General features: G+C 33.9%; 1 protein-coding gene and 1 long non-coding RNA gene across 2 annotated transcripts in view; one reads left to right on the top strand and one right to left on the bottom strand.

The window, feature by feature from the left end:
- Window positions 1-718: 718 nt before the first annotated feature.
- LOC106126182 (uncharacterized) lies at window positions 719-2,733 on the bottom strand. Its single transcript, XR_001228318.1, has 3 exons — window positions 2,572-2,733; window positions 2,348-2,415; window positions 719-2,021 (listed from the first exon to the last, which is right to left on the bottom strand). It is a non-coding gene; the product is annotated as an uncharacterized LOC106126182 (long non-coding RNA).
- A 7,870-nt stretch (window positions 2,734-10,603) lies between these two features.
- Window positions 10,604-23,989, top strand: part of Nep2 (M13 family metallopeptidase neprilysin 2) — a 35,181-nt gene continuing 21,795 nt past the window's right edge. Inside the window, exons 1-2 of the mRNA XM_013324037.1 lie at window positions 10,604-10,748; window positions 22,367-22,420. Of these exons, the coding sequence (XP_013179491.1) occupies window positions 10,687-10,748; window positions 22,367-22,420 (116 nt within the window). The 5' untranslated portion in view covers window positions 10,604-10,686. The remainder of the gene's footprint in view (window positions 10,749-22,366; window positions 22,421-23,989) is intronic.

Genomic DNA, 23,989 nt, shown 5'->3' on the forward strand with positions numbered 1-23,989 from the left:
AGCTCACGTAGGTCCTGGCCAACGATCGGCGTCTCTCTAGAGGGGTGGGCAGCAATTAGGTGTTCTGGGACACACTTTAATGACCCTATCGTCCTCTCCTATTTTTTAGAAAGTATCAATCCCGATTTTTGTTTTTGCGACTCAGCAGCTTGAACGCTTTATGCAGAGTGCGCTAAAGCGGAGAACCTTGTGGATGGGGGTTTGGTAAGTCTCTTATTTGGGCATATCTATGGGATGTTGGGACTTTGGTTGTTTGCTATGTTAATGCTTATTGGTTACATCATTTCAAAACAATATTTAGTTTTGTACAGTTCTCCAGCTCCGCATTTAAGGCATTTTGATATGAATTCTATCATTTAAGATAAGAATTTTCTTTTTCACATCGCAGCTACAAATAAACACGACTAAAGTACTGCAACAAAGCTTCTATAAGGAATCCGATTGTCGATCTCGCTCACCAGGGAGTAGGATCAGTCTTACAGCGTTCGTTGCGGCTGTGGCTCTGTTTGCTATTTCAAGTATTTTGTTTATAAGAAAATATTTTGTTGAGCTCGAGATTCCTCATTAAATTTTATGCTCAACGAAGTATTTTCTCGTCTGCGAACCCTAGCTATATTCAAAGAATGTAGGCGAGAAATTCAGATTACAATAAAATATCTTATTAAAATTAATCGTAAATAAAAGACAAAAAAAATACAATAGAATTAAATGTGTCGATTTATTTTATATACAATCGTGTGAACATGACCAATAGGGATGGGAATTGCGAGTGTCTCGATATTCCAGTCCAATAATAGATCCCGGGCAACATCGGTAACTCGATTAACACGCTGTTAGGAGAGGCAGCCAGTCGGTGTAAGCGGACTGCCTCGGCACGGTTTAATTGGCATTAGCCCTTTGTTTGTGAAGGGCTTTTGTCTTTTGATTGTTTACAAATCAATATTTGATTCGTGCCTTAATTGCCTGCTGTGACTGACCTGACATTTAACTTTTGCTATTAAATTTCGGACATTTAAAATTATTTTCAACCACACCAGTAGGTACGGTAGGCCTTGGAGACAGCGAGGAGTGTACTCGATCAGGGCCGGCTTTAGTATTTCCAGCGCCCTGGGGGAGATTTTTAAGGACACCCCTTTTTAATGTCGGGGGAAATCTTTCAAACATATCTTATTGGGCACTACAGGCGTCTCTTTATATCCGACTTTGGCGCTATCGATGTCCCATAATGGCCGACGCGCCGTGCGGTCGCACCATCTCGCCGCTAATGAACTCGTGAACCGCGAGTGGATCACCGATGTGCTGACGATTGATGAACGCTGTCAACGGGTTTACAATAATACTTTGGGCAGAATGAAAAACTTCCACTTGATAAGGAAAAACGTAAAATTGATATAGGATTTATGTACATCTTTAAATAAGTCTTTTCTCGTCACATTTTATACGTTTCCGAAATTCCGGTCGACAAAATATGTACTACTCTTTCTTACATCTTTACCAGACATCTCTAATTTTTGGAGTTAATCTTTTGTATATCCTTTTGACCAGCAGTTCTCAAACTTTTATCGCTACAGAGTCTCTGTTGGAAGTGGAGTATTTGATGTACATTGAATTGTTTGATTATTTTAAAGAGGAAAATAATAAAAAGAAATATTATTTATTTCTAATTATTTACTAATAAACAAATTATGTTAGTAATCATATAACAATCACATCAAATATATCTAAGTTGCAACCTAAGTATCGATGACCACATATATTGGCCATGTCAAGAGATTATTTGCCTATAGTGGCATTTCTTTAGTACACAGACTGAACACATGAGACTCTCCAGCAATCCTTACAGACTTAGCCTATCCAGGGCTGACACCTTTTCAAGTTCAATCAGAATTCTTCAGGTTGGTACAATTTTGTCATGTCTTTGGATGAGTGTAGTTGAAGTAGAACAAATCACCGGATGTTTTTCTTTCCTTGTCAGTGAAGGACCAAGAAGTTGTGGGTTTGTTGTTTTTATTTATGCTGCCCTGTTAAAATACATTGTTATATTATTTAACTATAAATTGGTCTGAAAGAAATACAATAGAAATTTAAGCTTTTTTAAAAGCATAATAAAGAAGAAAACTCAAAAAGAGTCTCAGAAAGAACTCAAACTTTTTCGAGCACATATTTAAGAGTGAATTTGATTACATGCTGTAGTTACGTTTATATTATTGGAAGATTTAAAACCAAAAGAAAAGTCTTGTTGGAATTGAGTCAAAGAACACGGGAGTCCAATAATCGCAATAAATACTTAATGGACTAAACTTTTAAAAGCAGTTATATACAATTGTATAAAAGTATTAGTACTTACCATTTTAAAACAACTACAGGTGCCACTAAATTTTTCGTTTCGCAATTAAAAAACACCATGTGCCTAACCTCCTAGTCCAATAATCGCAATAAATACTTAATGGACTAAACTTTTAAAAGCAGTTATATACAATTGTATAAAAGTATTAGTACTTACCATTTTAAAACAACTACAGGTGCCACTAAATTTTTCGTTTCGCAATTAAAAAACACCATGTGCCTAACCTTCTGTTTATTTCTTAGACCAAAAATGTATTTTTAATGTAATTGAAACTTTTAAAACAGTGGTTTAATTATGTACAGTTACAGATTGACAGAATTCTTGCGTGGGAAAATATGAGATCAAAACAAAAAGCAAAAACAAATTATAACAATGTCATCTTGACAGCGTCACATTTTGACCAATGAGGGTAAGGCAGCGTGGGGAAATGTTGCCATTCTTATATTTGCAAAATTGTAAAAAATAAAACCCTTGTGATGATGTCATTGTATATATATTGTTTCTAAATAAATAATTGAATGTAGTTTATTAAATCTTCTTTTAAATATAAATATATAGTAATTCCTTTTAGTTATAAACACATTTCTTCAGACAATTAAGTGTATCGACAGCAGCGCTATGGCAACATAACTAGTTTTTTAAATTATCCGATAGATGGCCCTAAATAATATGCTGGCTGACTCAAAAATTAAAAGATGTAAAATGTATTTTTTGAATAAAATATAACATGTTGTAAGATATCGATCGATATAGATTTCTATGAGTGGGTTGTATACGTATGAGTGAAACATATATATTTGTTTTAACTTTAAATGCTTTTATTTTATTTTATAAATACTATTTAACAACAGAGGGAGCTGTTCGATAACATACTTAAACAGTGACACACCTCTGTAATGGCGAATTAAAGCTAACAATTGAGTTATAATATAAGATACAATAAAATATACAACATACGATATAGAACCAGTAACTTACACATTTACGCAATAAAAAATAATTCCTGATATCCTGGTCTCCTTCTTACTATCTTATCTTTCTTACTAATATGATTAATGCAAATGTTAAGATGGATAGATGGGTATATGTTTGAAGGTATCTCCAGAATGGCTGAACGGATCTCGATGAAATTAAGGCATACATGCTTATATGTCAAACTTAGCCTGGAAGAACACATAATTTCGCGCGGACGTAGCCGCGGGCGACGCCTAATCTCAGTATAAAGTAGAGTTTTGTCGCATCATGCTATGCTCAATACAAAATTAAACTAACAATAATAAATATTCATAACCAGTAGCAATCTTTACGGCATTTATGTCGATGCATTTGAGCTGTAAGAATGTCGCTTGATAACTTTTGTGAATAAAACGCGTGATATACATATACGGGCCTACAAATGGAATGCTTACCCTGGGGGAACTATAATTGTTATAGGTAAACAATAATAATAAATTAACAAGTATAAAACTATCTGTCGCCCGCGACTTCGTACGAGCGAAATTTTCCAAACTGTCTTCTACATCTATGCCAAATTTCAGCGAGATTTATGCAACCGTTCTGGTGATTCCGTCAAACAAACATCCATCCATCCATTAGTAAGATAACACTTTCAATTATATTCGACATAACAGGCTTTCGTCTTCCAATTCACACTCTATCACTCACTTCTCTATCTTGCACCCTTAACGAAGTCCCTCTATCTCTAACGAATAATTTACTGCTTTACATATCTTTCCAACACTCTTTAACAAGACAATATTCTACGAAGACACTAATCGTAAGTCGTAAGTATTGATGCGTTTAGCAACAGAGAAGTAAATTCCTTGCCGTCACCAAGGAAGCTATCTCAGCACATTGTAGTAAGAAAAATCTATGGCTCGCTGCCAATGTTTTGTTCTCTTATTCAAGATTATCATAAAGATTATATTAAATGCAATTATTAAAATGTTTATATACTTCTTTTGAACATCAGTAAATGAAACTCCCATCTGTTGCTCATACCCAAGGACCCGAAAGTGACTTAGAAGACGCCATTTTAGAGAAATTTCAAAATTATTGATTCTTGCTTGCTTAAGATGGACTTCCATGGATGGATATTTCATTTATAAAATATTTAATTCCAAGAGTTGAAGATTGTCAGTCCTGCATACCAAGTGTATACCTTGTTTAGATTCATTGTTGAAATTAATTATTCTGACGAACGTGAAATTCCTTACCTCTCCGCCATCACAATATTGCACAGCTTCAGTTGTTTTATGATAAATTTAATAATAACGCGTTTTACAAGAAATATTTTAAACCTAAATGTCGCCCGCGACTTCATCCGCGCAGTATTAAAAAAAAACTTCGCTTATGCATCCAGACTATGTTGCAGAGATCCCTTTAAACAACCATCCATTCAACTAAACATTGGCATTTATAATATTATAATAGTATGATATATGAGTTTTTGCGTGATGTGCACTTTTTCTATGGTAAGTGTTTGAATTAGAACAACGTATGTTTGCTATAAAATAATAATAAACATCAAAGGTGTTATGTGTGGACGAGTAATGTGGCATTGCGCGAGTTGGTCGCCAGGATGTTAGCGGCATATTAATGGCACACGTATCACGTACGCTTCCGCAAACCTAGTATTCTCGATAAGGAAATTCTTACTCATCTCTACGCATAACTTTTACTTGTTTATCACTATTAGATTTTGACGAATTATGACAAAACAAGTCTAATAACTTAAACTTTACGAGCGAAATCATTATTTGACTTTGAATCGTAGCTTATTAAGTAAAATCCAAGAAATTCTCCTAATATTTTTTTTATAACATAAGGTGGCAAACGAGCGAGCGGCCACCTGAAATCGCTGAAATAGCGAAGTGACCGTTGCCCATAGACATACGCAATTGCATATGCGCTGCCTATCTTTAATCGACGGAGGAGAGGATGCACAGAATAAAAACATTTTACCCTTCCTTGCATCCTCTCCTCCGGAAAGTCCACTTCTACTTCCCATTCTTTTCCTATGAGAAAAGCGCGGAAAGGGATAGTGGATTAAATTACGCCTGCGGGACGCACACTCATCAGACTGTACGCGGAATTGCTTGCACTTGACGCCTGTCTTCTGTGTGGTCGTGGTATTTCACCGGGCGAGCCGGGACAATTCGTGCGAAGATGTTAAAGCGGGCTCTACCAATGTTAACATTAAAAATGACGTCACATGTTAAACAATAGATAAGAGTAGATAATTTGAACAATGGTGCGTTGTTTCATTTGTTCCGATGACCAGCGGCACAGCATTTCCTTCGGGGTCGCCGCTGGGCCAGTCGCCCACAGTGACCTCATTGCCACCGCACAATACCACTCTTGTCAAGTTATCGAGAAAAAAAAACAAAACAAAGAACAGAAATCAGTCAACAATCGGATTGTTCGATAATTGTAAATAATGAGTGTCATAGTCGCTACTGAATGGGTTTCGTTATTAATGATAGTAATAGTTATTATAATAATGAATAATAATATTATAAATGCGAAAGTTTAGTTGGATGGATATTTGTTACAAGGTATCTTGAAAACGGCTGCATGGATCTAGCTGAAATTTGGTATAGATGTAGAGCATAGTCAGGAAGGACATATAAGTTACTAATTTTGTTTTTACAATACAGCGCGGGAAGATTCCTATATAAAGTTCCAATAGAAATAGTAGAGGCGCAGATATTACGAGCTAATTAAATCTCCTGCTCGATGACCTAAGTTTCCATGATGACCTAATTTACACATTTTAAGGTGGCACATGGCAATACACATATAATAGTTTATAATATACTAATATATAATCTAAGTAGATTAATAAATTTAAAAGTAATTGTATCGTTTCAACCCAAAACCCACGATACAAGGAAATCAAAGCCAAATCAGTCCTCGGTATGAACCCTCTTATTTCTATCTTTTTTTTGTTACTGAAGACAATCACGGTGTCATATTTTAAACAGTATAACTATCATTATTTTGTTATACGAATAAAACTTTACTTACCAAGTCAAAAATGATCTGGTTAAGTTGCAAACATCTCCTTTGGATATGACTGGTGAGTTAAGATGCTGTTATACAACTGAATGCATCAACCCTCCTATACAAAAAACAATAAAGAATTCTTGGCACATCTGCATACAATTAGGACATAGTGACTAAGGAATTGTTTGACCTGTGTCGATTTAGCCGTGTCATCATTGTGAAGACCATTGCTTTACGTACTCTTTTCTACACCGCATGTCACCAGCCGGTTGCCCCGCTTCGTAAATCTATTTGTGTGCTAAGAATAGCAGCCTTTTCTTGCAAATCTTGGTTATCTTAACTGTCCGGCAGCAAAAGATGCGTCTACTTTAGCAGAGACATCAACTTATACGCTGCTGATTACTGCAAGAGTTGTTTTTTGTGTGGAATACTGCTGACTCCTGCTGCTTTGATTAATGCCAGAATTATATCTCGGGGATGACTTGGGGAGGAAAAATTCCCACAGAGAGAGAGAAGATACAAGGACGAGAAAAGTTGCACGAAGATCCATCACCAACACATCTAGTGAATAGTGTCTCCAATCAGTTAAGTCCTAGTTAGGTTCGAATTTATGTCCTTATTCTAACGTTTTGCTTTAGAATTTTTCTATCACTATATACTTTATGACGTTATTAGCTGTCGTCCTCGACTTTGTGCGCGTGGAAATAAAGTAAGTAGCCTATGTGTTCTTTCAGACTATGTTCGACATCTATACCAAATATCAGCTAGTTCTGGGGATAACTTTTAACAAACATTCATATACAGCCATGCATCCAAACACTCATATTTTAATATTAGTAAAACGTGTAAAAAATTTGTCACCCGAGTAAGGCTTCACAAACAATAATTCGCGTAGTTAAGTATAGATGTCAAACATTATCTTCGACAAAGTTCCTTGACCTGTATTGTTTGGATGCGGTCATTCCAAATATCAGCTGCCGTTGGGTTCATTCACCTTTCTTGTTTTTATATTATTTTTTCTACCTCGATCTCATATGACAGAAATGCATAAATTAGAATATATAAACATGCGTCTCTAAATATTTTAAAACAAGTTTATAATTGAGATTAAACGATGTATTTGTTTGATTTAAATATTTTTTTTGGTTTTGTATTTCTCCGTTGCTTCTGTTCTACATAACAATATTTGTAACCGTTATTATTAATAAGGTTACCGTAACTTATTTGTTTTAAAATAGCTTTTATGACTAGTATGGTTACATTTTTATCCATTTTCATTTTATCTATTTTTCTGTGCCAAAAAATATTATTTACCAAAAAAAACAGGTTCAGTAAACTTTACAACATCGTATAAGCTTCTTATCTTAAAAATATAAATAAAATTTTCTGTATGAATTAAGAAGGGGTGGGTGTTAGGGGAATGAAAGAGAGCCTCCCTCGTTCGAATCCCCATAAAGTAGTTCATTGATATGGGATTATATTTACGGGAGAACGATCAAACTCCTTTGATCATAAGATCACAGCGGATCCTATTCATAAAACTATCAAAAGATTTATTTACCACTAGCTATTGCCTGCGACTTTGTCAGCGTGGAAGAAAAAAAAACGTTACACCTTTCATTGTAAGCCCAGCCTTTCAGAGATTACCCAATTAAGTTAACTAATTGGCCCGGCTCGCCCGGTGAAATATCACGATCACACAAAAGACAGGCGTGAAGTGGAAGCAATTCCGCGTTTCGTCTAATGAGTGAGCGTCCCGGAGGCCTAATTTAGTTCTTTTTCCCTTCCCATTCTTTTTATAAGGAAAGGATGGGCAATGGAAGTGGACTTTCCGGATGAGAGGATGCATGAGAAAGGAAAATATTTTCTTTCTGTGCATCCTCTCCTCCGTCGATTAAGGGTTGATTAGGGGTCTATGGGCAACGGTCACCTTGCTATTTCAGCGATTAGCCGCTCGCTCTTTTGCCACCTTATGATATAAAAAAAAGTTTTGGTTAAGGTAACCTTACCCATTCTCGGACTTTTGAACACATGGGTAAATAGACAAACATACAGACATCCAACATTTTATTATATTTATCTGTATAGACCTATTCCAAGATAGTTTGAGTTACGATTTAACAATAGCCAAACTAAGCTGGATCTAATTTTATTTAGTTGATCCAACAAAACCCTGATACTATTGATTTTATTTCAATTCAGGCAAACACAAAATAGACGAGAGTCGGTGGTGCAATTGTTAAGAGCTTGACCGACTATACATCCAGGTTCGATTCCCGGCATTTATCATGTTTTTCGATTCTAGAGTATTATATGAACATTTATTTAACGTTGTAAAGATGAAGGAACACATGCATACATTACTATGCAGTCTGCACATATCTGCGAAGAAATTCAAAGATATGTGTGATGTCAACCAATCCGCATTGGAACAGCGTAATTGACTAAAGTCTAGTCTTCCTTAACTTGAAGTAGACTCCAAACTTTTCAATGGGGTCGTATAGTGAGTCGATAATGATGAAACATTTAATATGCATTCCTTTGAATTTTATAACGTTGATAAACTGTTTATTATTTCTCTCTTTCTCATCTATTTTCTAATTATACATAAGTTGATGTTTGGAACTTCGAAATTATTAGTAACAATTTTGTATGGATCTATTAAAGTATATAGCATATGCAAGAGTTAGTATATCTTACTAATATTATGGATGGTTGGAAGGATGGATGGATCTTGGAATGTAACTCGGGATCGGATCTTGATGAAATTTGGCGCAGATGTAAAAAAAAATCTGGTAGAACACATAAGCTACCTACATACGTTTTCTTTCAACAGCGCGGATGGAGTCGCGGGCGATAGCTAGTAGAGATATAAGTAAACTAAGTAAAAGATAAGTTGGCCGTTCATTACTCTAATTTGATTTGCACAGCGCAGCCGAGAGCTCGCAGCATCCGCAACATTTCCATCGAAGTTATTTTATCTCTCTTTCTCAAGGAATCTTCGTTTCTAGCGTGCTGAAATCAACTTAGTGCTTTTTACATTGGCAGGTAAGTAAAGCCACCTTAATCTGATTTAAACTAAGATGAAATATTATTAGGTTTCTTTCTAATATTACCAGACTATTTTCTACACCAGTGTCAATTTTCCCAGAGAACTATGCAGCCGTCCTGGAGATACTTTGTAAAAACATCCATCCAACCAAACATTCCCGTTTATAATATTAGTGAGATTTACAGCTTTGTTTCTACTAAACTAAAATACAATGCATTGATCAAAATTTAATTAATTCTGCGAACCCATTTAGGTACTTACCGTTGCATTGGTAATTGCATGTTGAATTCATGTGCCGAATATTCCCTACATTTGGATGGAAAGGCGATTAATAACTGAGTTTCCCAGTAAATTTGGAAATGTAAACAATTTCTAAACTCACTACCGGGAATTATGCGAGTAAATTGTAAATTTTACGAATCTGACTTTAAATATTTATTTATTTTATTTATTTATATATAAAGCAAATATAATGTAAAGCGCCTATTCGTGTTTGATTAGCAATTTTTAATAAATATTTTATGCAACTAATCATGAGAGTTATTTAAAAAAAATCAGGTTACTTATGTTCACTTTGATCCTGTTCATTCTTCTGAGGAGTATGTCACAAGCCTTGCTGATTGTAAGTCACTCCTATATTAGTTTTTGTACTGTATTCACAATGCAAACTCGCGTAGAAACAAAAGAAATTCCATTTTCCAAAGAATGCAATTATTATAATTAATTTGTGCTTATGAAGGTTGCAAGTACGAAATGTTTTCAGATTCTATAGCCATCGGATTCGAACCCACCATCTCAGGTTCTAATCTTTTTATCGTCGCATCTTTAAGAAAAAACGACTAGTTAACGTATAGCATAGTAAGTAAGATTACTTCTATTCTAATTTAAATAAGTTAACACTTGAACTTATTTTTAACCAAATAAGTCTGACAACATCAATACATCAATATAAAGAAAAATATACAAATAACTATCATTGATAATATATATAAAAGTAAGTCATAGTAAAGTAAAATTAATAACAAGAGAGCTGCAATATTAAAAATTAAATTGACTGAGTAATTTTCAATTTCCATTTTACAATGAAAATACTTTGGAAGCTAGCTGTCGGGCTGTCGGGCAGTACGGGGAAAAGGAAAACGGCCGGCCCTCAGTCGGGGCAGTGTATAAAAGAGTGAGTGGGGAGGGCGCCAGAGTCAGTTGCTCAGCGACGACGATCGAGGTAGCCACGGCAGCTGCAGCGCGAGTTTCAGTCGTAGAGATTCCGGACGCTCCCCGGATGTCAAGGCACAAACCTCTATACAAAGGAGACCCATTTTGTCCCGTACATGTCCCGATGAGGTAAGTTTAAAAGCAACGCGATTTATTTTATTTCGTATATTATTTTTTTTTTTAATTTCTCTATAAATCGAATATTTTTTTTTATAATTTAAAAAACTTTTTTTTTTGTGTTTTAAAAAATAACAGATCTTATGAGTTAGCGCGAATGACAAAAAATATAAACTAAACATACAGATAAATTTGATATAAGTAATATTGCTTAGCATTATCTTACATTTTATATATTGTTCTGAGTATGGAACATTATATATATCCACGCGAACTTCATTGTATTTTTCTAACTATGATATAATATGCAAACAAACCGAATTAAATACTTTTAAAATTATAAATACAGTTTATATTTAAATTATTCCTGTTTACAAAAGTATAAATTTAAAAATGCCGGGATTATTTCTTAAAATTAAGCAAGAAAATATGTTTTCCTCGTTGCGATCAAAAAAAGCAAAACTTGAAGCAATATTTGATAAATAAATTATTAAACACTTCAACAAGAAACATTTTACCTTGACATAGAAATTGTAAATATAAAATTAAATAGAAAAAAGAAACACAAGATAGGTCGGCAAAAGTTTTAGAGTTTAGAGTTTAGAGTATATGTCTCCGATTTACATATAATATGTACATTTATCCGACGTTCTTACGGTGAAGGAAAACATCGCGATGCAAACTGCACATATCTGAGAAGAAATTCAAAGATATGTGTGAAGTCAACCAACCCGCACTGGGCCAGCGTGGTTGACTATGGCCTAATCACCCTTAACTTGGGGCAAGCTCCGAGCCCCTCGGTGGGGACGTATAGTGAGCTGATGATAATGATATGACTCCTGTCGAAAGAGTCTCGACGTCCCTTATGGGGTTATTAGATGTAACTTTTTTGGTCGTATTTCACGCTTTGCTAGCCACTAGACAAATGTCTACAATATATCACATCTACTTGTCGCTTCGATACAATACTGTAAGTTTGATTTGTAATTTAAATGTATTATTCGCCTTTTCCTTTATTCGGTGTTACATTAAAATAAATTAGAGTGAGATAGACAAATAGTATGAACAACATTACGAAAAATTAGAATCCAAGGTCATTCGATAATCGTATCCACGAATGTCGAATTTAAAGGAAAAAAACTAAACTGAATTCATTCTTTCGTGGTAACCAACTATCTGCAGTTTTTCAGTTATAATATACACGCGCTTACATTAAAATCGATTTAATCTTACTAATATTATAAATGCGAATGTTTGGATGTATGCATAAGCGGATGGATGTTTGTTAGAACGTATCTCCAGAATGTGTGAACGGATCTCGCTGAAACTTGACATAAAAGTAGAAAATAGCATGAAAGAAGTCAAAGGCTTGTTATTAAGTTCTTTTAATTCTGGGCAAATGAAGTCGCGGGCAAGAGCAAGACCATATTTAATTATATTTGGTCCAAACCATCTGTATAACTTTGCCGCGTTCGATAAAAAAAAAATGTTTATTTCTCTCTGACTAATGTAATTGATAAGCTTCGTTGTTGAACAAATGATTTTTTTTATTATTAAATTCTAACCATTTTGTATTTTTGCGGCTTACGATTTTCCATCCTTGTCAGTTACAATGCGCCACGGTCATACATAATTTAAATAAAAATGTATGCTGCATGCATGTATGCATTCAATCTCTATATCTTACTAATATTTTAAATGCGAATGTTTAGATGGATGGATGTTGTATGGATGTACCTTCAGGACGGCTGCATGGTTAAAATTTGGTATAGAAGTAGAACATAGTTGAAAAGAACACATAGGTTATTATTTTTTTAATTCCGCGCGGACGGAGTCGCGTGCAACAGATAGTTTATAAATATATCAGATTCCAAAGTTATAAAGCAAAGACAAACTATAATTTACGGGTAAATTCACAACTTCGAATATATTTGTGATAAAACAGTTTTATAACATCTAAATTATTTTACAATATCATTTTATTTCATCATTTTCACAACATAACTAAAAAAAATAAGGTAATGGCCGCCATGTACGGCATTCGACGTGACTCTATTTACTTAATTGTATAGACTTTGGATCGAAAAGAATGAAAGAGTTGTGTCGTGTTTGAATTGGATATGTTCATTTTCAACAAATTATTAATGTGAGAATCCACAGCTGAAACAAAAGAATCGTTAATAAATTATTTATGTAACATTGAAAATTAAAAATGTATATAAATGTACAAAGTTCTATAGGACTTAAGACACATTTGGAAATTAAAAAAAAGAAAATTTTACAATAAACAGTATACCTATGTCATGAAGTGTACCTCTTTCCCATAGCTATAATAATAATATTTTCACTATGAGCTGTTACTATTATTAAAACTAATCTTATTATAATAATTAATAACCAAATAATAATCAATTACGGCAACAATTAAGAGTCAGATAAATAAACCTTGATAGTAAACATTCAACTAGCATTGCTCCTTTATATAACTAAATCCAAAATATTGGTAGAAACTATAAAAAAAAAATGAAGTTAACATAGCGATCATGAGAAACGCAATGTGTAAGTTAACAATTAGCTTTGTCGCGTCACCACGACGCCTTAAATAAATAAACGCGAATGTACAAATATACGCGGACCAATGTACTTGTCGATACTGAATGAAGTTCGGCCCTAAGTAATAACTTTGTCTTAGTTAATACTTTAGCGTCTATTTAAAAATTGTATCGCAAACAAAATGCAATCGCGAAAATGACTAAATAATGAGACTCCTTACTCATTATTAAGGTTTTTAGTAGAAGAGATGTTAATAACTACGTTATTTAGTTGATAAGTTAGTATAGTTAACTTATCTTCACATATAAAATAGATGCTAGATTTTGATCGACTAAAATAATAAACAGTCAGGTGATCGCGTTCTTCCTTTGGTTTACAAAAAATTAACACGTTTCTGCGCAACAGAGCGCGACTTAATTTTACAATATTTCTGTTTTTAAGAATGATGATTCCCAAACATATGAAGATTGAAAATGTAGATAATGCTACTATCGTATAAAAAAGTCTCTAGGGTCCGCAATTTTCTAATTATTGTCAGCCACTAATCATCTAGATATTGCTCTAGGTGATTCCTAAATGCGAAAAAAGTTAGTTCTAAGAGAAGCGAAAAAAAGAAAAAAAAGTTTTGACATGTGACTGATTCCTTTATCACCTACTGTATCATTAACAATTAATATTTTGACACGGGAGGATTCGATTCGTATTCCTCCTTTATCTCTTTATCCAGTCGATCGGGTTTTTTTAGTTTTTTTTTTAACAAATAATACAATATCCTTTTGCATTTTATATCTCTATGATAACCAGGTGAATATATGAAAAATCTAGGTTAGTTAGGTCGCGAGGTTATTGCCCTCTACTACGTCATCACATGTATTTTTATTACGAAATTGTGCACAGGAGCGTAGCCAGTGATAGGATTAGTGAGAAATTTCATCCCCGCCGGCAACATGCTCTCAACCTAACGAACTTTGAAATGTTGCCACTAGTTTGCTACGGGAATTACATTTTCCATGAATTTCCGCTATTCTGAAATGTAAAATATATTTCTCTAAAATTAACTGATGTATTTTCTAGATAAAAAGTTATTTACTGTAATATAAAGTCAATCCTAGTAACATTAAAAATGTAATGACTTTCAATCAGAAGTTTTCATCAGAGAGATGAACGTTCAATACAAAGACTACAGATAAATACAATTGAATTGATGGAAAATAAGCTCTTTCTGATTTTGGCGTTGCTGGCTCAGGGGTCAAGCATTGGACTTGCAATCTGCAGGTCCGGGGTTCGAATCCCGCCTTGTACCAATGTGTTTTTCGATTTCCGATTTAACATTTGTACATTTATCCAACGCATTTGGCCAGTGTGGTTGACTATGGCCTAATCACCCTTAACTTAGAGTAGGCTCCGAGCACCTCGGTGGGGACGTATAGTGAGCTGATGATGATGAAGCTCTTTCTGTGCATCTCCGTCAATTAAAGTCAGGCAACGCATATGCAATTGCGTATGTCTATCGGCAACGGTCTCTATGCTATTTCAGCGATTTCAGGTGACCGCTCGTTTGTTACCCTGTGATATAAAAATAGCGTATCTTAATATGTTTTTATGTAATGGTGTTTTACCGACATTTGTTTATAAAGGTGGTAACATTAACAATTAATATAAAATTCCATTGGCTTTTGTTTTTCTGTTTTGTTTCTTGGAATTATCCTTATGATCGACGTGACGTCATCAAAATAAATATTTGCACGTCTTTTAATGATAGCAAGGAACATTTATACCTAGGATTAGTAAATTACTTCTTACAACTTTGTTGTTAATTAACGAATACTTAGCGTTCAAATATCATAATGTTCTTTTTGTTTTTTAATGATTACTTAGTATATGATTATGTTTGTTTATTGATAAATTAAAAAATATGCGAATTTCGAAACATAAGAGAGGTAAAAGGAAAGATAAAAACATTGAATGGTCAAAGCCAAAACTTAAAATTGGACATAAATTTAAGGCAAATGAAATAATTGAATTAAAAAATCTATCACCAACAGTTGGGCTCTACTTTATTATAATAAAGTCGAACTTAAATAATGCAAACAATCACCAAAAACTTCCAAAGAGTCGTCAATAATATTCACACGAATTATAATTCACACCTAATTTGCGTTTTTGTGTTAAGAAAACATGACGTTTATTACTTTGATTTGAATAGAGTTATGAGTTTTTAATGGACCTTTCTATCTAAAATTCTAAGTATTTGAGGAACTGTACACTGATGTCAAACAGACAAGCGGTTTGAATATCGCATGTATTTATAGATAATGGATTTTAGTACGATATTTTCATTTCTATGTGTGATATCTACATAGGCACATTTGGCATAGTTTTACACGAGGCGGCAGAAGAGGGCCTATAAAATTATTTCGCAATATATACACCAGAGGGACAATTAAAGATCCAGCGATAGGCTCTTGTTACTTATTGCCTAATGGATAGCAAAAGGACGTCGAAATTCGTCAAAACTGCTATCGTTAGGTTGAAAATGACTCGTAATTTTGTTAAATAATATCTTTTTTTTAGAGATTTGAAAGGATTACTTGGCGGCAGATATATTAAAAGTATTTATTATTAAATTGCTTATAACAAGGATACATAGATTTAATACAAATAAAAGTTTCGTAGCGAATTGCGAACATTCAATATTAAACTTTTTGATTGGAATATAACACTGCCATCTATACGGGAAAAAAGTAAATTGGCAAACTTTAATGACAAAGAGATACAATAGGGAATAGGGAATCGTTAGATAATTGTCTACTACCACTAAATAAAATCCCAAATGATCGATTCATTATATTAACACGAAGATAAATTGTCAGTACGATTTTCGAGTAAGAAAGTCGCGGGATTCAGTTTCCCCTATTTGTTTTACTTTTTCAAATAAAGAAAACAAATTTTTCCCTATATTTTTTTTGTTCATATTCTTTACAAGTATTTATATTGTAACATTAAAATTTTGATAAATAAAAACATACAAGGTAAAATTGTAGACGCAGATTTAACTTGAAAGTTAAGACACGATGTAAGCAAGCATTGCTTTATATTAAAACCTAACTTTATATGTGAACAGAGTATCGAGATATCTAGAAATAATTTAGGACATTGCAAGCTTTTAGAGACATTTATGATTCTTGTTTTAGTAGAATAAAACAGTTAGTTTATTAAGCAGATGTAGGAGCGATGTCTAAAGTGTGTTTAAATCTAGACTAATGTTTTATCCCACATCAATGTATCATCATAAAAGTTTTCTATGTCTAAAAGCAATCTATTCTATCATCGTAAAACGGCCATTGGTAGTAAAATGTGTTAGAAGCAGAGGTTGGCTATCATTTGTTATGTTTTTATCAATTTCCCGTTCTGTTTCTGACGTTTTCGATTGCTTGCCCTTGAAGTATTAGAAATAGAAGTACTCAATCTTCTTCAAGTATTAATATAATTTAATGCAAATATATTAAATGTATGTAACTTGATAAATCTTTTCTCAAGGATTTTATCAATCGTCTCTACCGATGTTTACCCGACTGACTCCTTAGCGTAGTGTAGAGTAGTGCGTAGTAGACTTTTTCGTTAGCATTACGTAAAATTATTGTTTTTATAGTTTCATTTACTACAAATTTCGCTTTTATTTAGTTCTGTAATAACGTAACCTTCATTAAAAGAATCAAAATTAGGACTGACAGGGTCTAATCCAAGGTTTCCCAACCTTTACTTCTTAGCATAGACTACTTTGTAAAAAGTGAAAGTTACATTCAGAGGAAAGGGAAGTATCCCCTTATAGTGCGTCTCCTCCTCTTACCATTTAATAGACAACGACAACTTCAACATGTTGGAAGTGTCTATGGGCAGCTGTTAAATCGTTTATCATTTTTTCTTTTAAAAACTGGTTGCTGTAAAATGGCACGCGTTGGCAAGTTTTCCGTCAGCTTGAAGCATGCCGCGACGTGACTGTCACAAACTGATACAATTAGTATGCCACGTGAACTCTATTGCAAGGGGTTATTTCCACTAAGCGGCTTGTTAACTGACGCGCGTTATTTCGTATCTGTAGTAGCGGCTGCCTCAGTGGAAACACCAGTGTGTTAGCAAGGCGGTTGTACGGCTAGGTGCTTAGGATATTAAACCTAATCTAACTATAAAACCTAAGTCTATTCCACTATACCGACTAAGGAAATTCATAATAATATATTTTGGTGCCTTTTCCTTTTTCGTTCTCAAAAAAAAAAATTTCGAACTGATACATGATCTTACTGTCTTATTTCTTCCTAATATTATAAATGCGAATGTTTAGATGTATGGATGGATGTTTATTTGTAGAACATAGTCTGGAAGAACACATAGTTTAATAATTAAGATTTTTTTTTAATTCCGCGCGAACGGAGTCGCAGGCTATAGCTAGTTGAAATAATATTCATATCAATTTTATGAATTACTTATTGGGTTCATTATTTAATTAGCTTTAAGATGACACGTGTGATTCAGTCGCAATACAAACCGGTCGACATGAACGTACATGCGAAACTGTTATAATGGTTTCGCTATAATTGTAAAAGCTACAGGACATGAGGATGCAAGTAACAATTTTCCATCATTTTATCTTGTTGAATAAATATAAAAACGAATTGAAAACCTTGTTCTTTTTATTATCCGATCGACAAACAGGGTAAAGTTATTTGCGCGTAAGTCTGTTTTTATGTTTGTTATTATGTTATTTTAAATAAAAATTTACACTTACTGTACATTTTAATCCCTCTCATTCTCTTTTGAAAAGACAGAGACAAAATTAGTCAATTCTTTCTCAATAGTCTTATTCTAGGCCATAGACAATGCAGTATTTTTGTCCAAGGTTATATCGAAACTTATATATTTTCTCTTTATAATACCTAACTATAAATGTAATTGAAATAACTGGAAATATTAGCAGAAGCGGCTCGTATGATATGCGAACTGGTCATCAAACAGATCAATTTGTGGTTACGCACAGCATAATTACGGTCTCTACGGAATCTTGTAGATGTAGCAATTTACCGTCTAATACTTAAAGTATGTTGCAACTACACATTACAACTATTGGATACACGTGGAATATTAAATGCTGTTCTATCACTTACGGGTCGATTCCACGGTGCGTTAATCTGCGTACAATAACACGTTTAATAAACAAGCAAACTTTAAGTCTGTGCATTTCAGTTAAATTATTGTTATACGTTTATATTTTCGTGTATTGTTTTGATGATTGTCTCAAGCGGTGTCATGTGTAATTTGGCAATGAGTTTTGTGATTGTTTTTCTGTTTCCCATCTGTTGGCGAATAATGCATTATATTAAATATTTATAGTTATTCACAATGCCATCGGAAAAACAATACTAGCAAGGTATAAACAATATACCGGGGTAACCAAGTAAACATGAGAAAATAAAGAATATAATAATCAAAAGTAACAAACTTAACTAATACAAATATCGACTGTTCGATGTAACTTAATTTAAATTTTATACAAAACCCGAAAACTTATTTTATGTACCGTAACTTTTAATTGAAACACTAGATCCACCCCGACTTTACACGGACTAAGTTGATAAAGGAAATTTTCATCAAAATTCGCTAACTATTTTCGAAGTTCTTTATATTTATGTATGTCAAAAGAATAACATTATAATATCCCAAACACAATCATGTTGGTCACCAGGACCGATTTTAGCATTTCCGGCGCCATGAGCGAGATTTTTGCGGCGCCCTCTTTTTGTGATATCGGAGGAATTCTTCCATACAGAGGATTTTCGGGGCCACTTAAGGCGCCCCTTTATATCCGACTTTGACGCCTGTGGATCACCTTATGTCGCCCCTACCAGATCCTAACCTACTGATGATCACACGCGTGACACGACCTAATTTACTACATTTAGAGTATATGTATTCAATCAAGTATTCAATGTATAAAATCAAGGATATATAAGCAATCATAGGTATGGTTTAATTTCAACACGCACAAAAGAACTGGACTAGCCTCGACCTGCCTTAGACATGGTAACCATCAGTCTTACAGGATAGTCCTGATTTTTTATTAAATAAACCGATTAATTCCTACTGCTGTGACACGTGTACGGAGACATATTCTTGTCTTTGTTTTCTCAAAGTGTATGTGTAGGATGACAATACGTTTCAATGTAAATTTCACTGCAAGAAACCGATTTACATACAAATTATTTTAAGAAATTTACTCACCAGAAATGTAAGTTGAATTACATTTACGGCGAACTTAACTAAGGTATTTTTAATTATAGTTATTACATTAAATCAATTATATAATTTAAAAAAAACTGTTATAGTGGTGAACGTATTTATGTGTGACATCACGCAAAGGTTTTCCAATTAGATTGTGAGAATTATAATTGTACATATTACGTAAATAAACAAATAAACAGAAAAGCATTCCATGTTCGTGACCACGCGAAGAATTTATACCACAGGGTTGGGAACATGCGACCTTTATTATGTTCAATCTTCGACTAACAACCTTGATAATGAAAAGGGCTTGAGTAATGCAATCCACACAAATTAGAAATATGTAAAACCTAACGTGTGTGACATGCGTTAGTACCAAACGTATCAAACGTTGCTGCCCAATCGTCCAATGTTTGTACATAGTTTTTCTGACATGTCTTATTATTGATATTATAATTTAGATGGATATGTTAAATAATATATCTCACTATTAACATGTATTTCATTGCATAGTAGAAATACAAAATACCAATGAGTAAGTCTGTGAACGTTGATTTACGTCGGTTACTATTAAAAGTAACTAAATAACAGACCGCCCGGTTCCATGGCTGGCAATCCACAATCGTACGGTTTGCGCGAAATTTCCTGCCTCGCACATCAGCGTGCACTATAAATGTGGAATGGTCTTTCCTCGGCGGTATTTTTAAACCGCTACGACTTAGGGTCCTTCAAGAAGCGAGCTTATCACCACCTCAAAGGCCGGCAACGCATCTGCGGTTCCTCTGGTATTGCTGATGTCCATGGGCATCGTTGATCACCTCGGTGTTCCCGCTGCTCGTTTGCCACCTTCTGTTATAAAAAAAAATATAACAACATTTTAGTAGTAAATTAAAAGATATGAAATTCATAAACAACTTTCGAAATCGATTTACTTTCCCATGATGAAAATAATTAAAATACAAATTACTGATTCCTAGTCATTTGATTGCAAAGAGGGCGCTAGCTCTGCAATGCACATAGTTGCCGGTCTTCCTCTACAATTATGTAGAAAGGAGATCTAGTTTACTAGATAATCCGGTTGCGATCCCAAGTATAGTGAGGCTGTCCCAAGTATACACAGGGCTTAATAAAAGTGCACGACTTTACGATTGAAAAATTATCATTGTAATTATCGTCCGCGACTTCATCCGTGCCAAATTCAAATAATAACTTAATTAGTAGCCTTCTTCCTCACTATGTTCCACGTTTATGCCAAATTTCAGCAAAATACATGCAGCCGTTTAGGAGATACCTTCTAACAAACATCCATCCATCGATCAATACATCCAAACATTCGCATTTATTATATAATTAGCTGTCACCCACGACTCCTTCCGCACGGAAGTAAAAAAACTCATGAGTAGCCTATGTGTTTTTCTAGACTATGTTCTATATATATGCCAAACTTCAGCGAGATCCGTTGAGCCGTTCTTGAGATACCTTCTAACAAACATCCTTCTAAACATTTGGATTTATAATATTAGTAAGATTATATTCTAATTAAGATCTGGTTTGAAATGATTATAGCAATGATTATATTATATTTATTTCTTTATAATATTACACAAGAGCATCTTGATTGTAAGACGTCTACGGTTAGATTGAGTTATTACCGCAAATTACATTGAAATAATACAAACATAATGTTATTGCGTACTCAAACAAATAAACGTATAAAGTATAAAAATCTTTGATATATTTAAATTACCTATCTTACTAATATTATATGGTAAATGCGAATGTTTGGATGGATGGATGTTTGTTAGAAGTTATCTCCAGAACGGCTGATCGGATTTCAACGGAATTTGGCATACATATAGAACATAGTCTGGAAGAACGCATAGGCTACTAATTATGTTTTTAATACCGCGCGGACGGAGTTGCTGGCGACAGCTAGTACTGATATAAGTTTGTTATAAACTGTTTGTAAAAGCGTGTGAAAATATTTCTAGTTTCTACAATACTGGCGACGACGATGCGACGGGATGTAAGAAACAGTAGTAACTACAAGTCGCGGAAGTGTTGCGAAGTCGGCCGAAGTAGGAAATATCTCGTTACCACTACATTACGCGTACACAAAGTATACATTTGGCACTATGTTATTAGTGCATAAATAAAGTTTCGTACAATTGTCAGATATATACTTTTCTTAGTTGGTATGAATCTCGTTACTTTGTAACGATGTAACAAAAAAATGTATAATTATTTATAGTTACCATAACATAATATTTTGTTGGATATTTTATAAAAAGTATTTTTTTTACAATAAATATAATTTAAAAATCAATATTATATAAATACGAATGTCTGGATGAATTTTTGTTAGGAGGCATCTTCAAATCGATGAAATTTGGCATACGTTTAGAACATAGTCTGAAAGAACACATAGGCTCTTGATTAAGAATTTTTATAATTCCGCGCGTACGATATCGCTGGCGACAGCTAGTACATTATAAAAATAGTATGTAGTTAATTGTGGTTGTGTAAATAAATGACTGTGGAGCTGATAATGAGTAGTCAAGGGCGGGTGTTACTTCCTCTTAATACAAACGCAGGATGTTAAGGATGAAGTCAAGTAGGTTACGGTTTCCGACTTGGTTAATTATTGAATCAAATCTTTGTTATACACCATCTTAATCTGATACTTGTGGTATTAGGTTTCTCATCATTTATGTGTTTTTCGAATTTTATATGTACTATATAAGAATTTTATTTCCTTTCCACATTGATAGTATTATTAATTAATTAATTTGTTGTTGCAGTGGGCGCGGTGAATACAACAACTCTCGAAGCTTTGCAATGAGGGACAGCGTCAAGTAAGTTTTGTTTATCTATCTGTTTTATCTTCGAACAACTATCTCTACTGTAGATGCTGTCTTCAAACTTTACAAATGTCTCTCTATTCATTTGAAATGTTTGTTTACTGCTACAAAACTGGACTACGACTGAACACAATCATGAATATGCGTAAGTTTAAATTATTGAAATTAATAATGTAATGCATGACATTATTTTAATGTTTTTATAGTACGAAATACTTAAGGTACGCATCCATTGGTCCACGCGAGATGCACCGCACGCACGACACGCAATGGATTTTAGTTTAGTTTGCTATATGTAATTTTACATAGCTCTGCGTCTAGCATCCGCTCCGCCCGCAGCATAAGCCGGCATTTATGAATAAAAATTGCGTTGCGTGCCAGTGACGTCACACAAATCAGCTAGCCGCTGACATCTCCAACTGCTGCACGTCTTGTGTTGTGACAGAATACGTCAACTCACAACAAGAAAACACTGGTAGCTATACAAAAAAAATCCGGGTACAGTGGATCCATAACATCGGTAAATCTGTTTAATTTGTTGCGGGCTGTGCCTACGATGCGTTCGACGCTAGCCAATGAACACATACATACCTTTAGAAAACAGATAATACGCGAAGCACTTTAGGCGGGCTACAACGGCGCTAGTGTGCCGATGATATTTATTCACTTTTTTATTATGTTCTCTTCGAAACTATAAAAGTCTGGCAGAGTTTCAACACCGCGGCTATTTAAAATAAAAATGTTTTATTGGTATTACGATCTCGAGTCTACTTTTAAGATAGTATTTTTATTTAGCTACTGTTTTGACAAAAACATAGAAACCGTTTTGTAACAATAATATCGGTGATTTGTATAAAACACGGACTCTTAGTATATATACAGGATGGTTATAAAATGAATTAGGTAATTTAAAAAATTGTGTGCAAAAGAGTATTAACTATTTCATGTTTAAAAAAAAATCCTTTATGGTTTTGTTAGCGTTACTATTGCAGCTTTATCTCAGCAACACGCGGACAAAGAGAAGTAATCAAAAATATAAACGAAAGTATTATTAAATTTTATTAAAACTTATATAGTGACCGATTTTATTGATCTATTGAAAAATACGAATAAGGAAAAACTTGTTTTTTTGTCATTAATAAATTGATAAAGCATATTTAATTTGCTGTAGTATTATGAAATGAAAGTAAGAGTAAGTAGTTATGTAAGAGTTTGATTAATCCATTTAGTTTACGTTGGATTGTAAACCAGTTTACGAGCATTACACTACATTTATACGAATCTTTTATGTCGCCGTAAACTTGTACGAGACAATTTTAAAACCATTACCGTGGATTTGACAGTGCACGAAGAACCTTTAGGTATTGTGTTGTGGTTTATATTTTTTTCAAAGATAATAAAATTTTTGACACCATTTCAATAGCTTGTTGCAATAGCTAGTAACGCCAGGGGGTAGGTAGGAATAATCATGGATAGAATTCTGGAATACAGTCCAAAAAAAAGAAAAGAAACGCGTAGCTTGTAGGCGTTGGTCAATATGGAAGAATGCTGTCTGAAAAACAA

This window comes from Papilio xuthus, unplaced genomic scaffold, assembly GCF_000836235.2.
Source record: "Papilio xuthus unplaced genomic scaffold, Pxut_1.1 DF825017.1, whole genome shotgun sequence".
Taxonomy (NCBI): domain Eukaryota; kingdom Metazoa; phylum Arthropoda; class Insecta; order Lepidoptera; family Papilionidae; genus Papilio; species Papilio xuthus.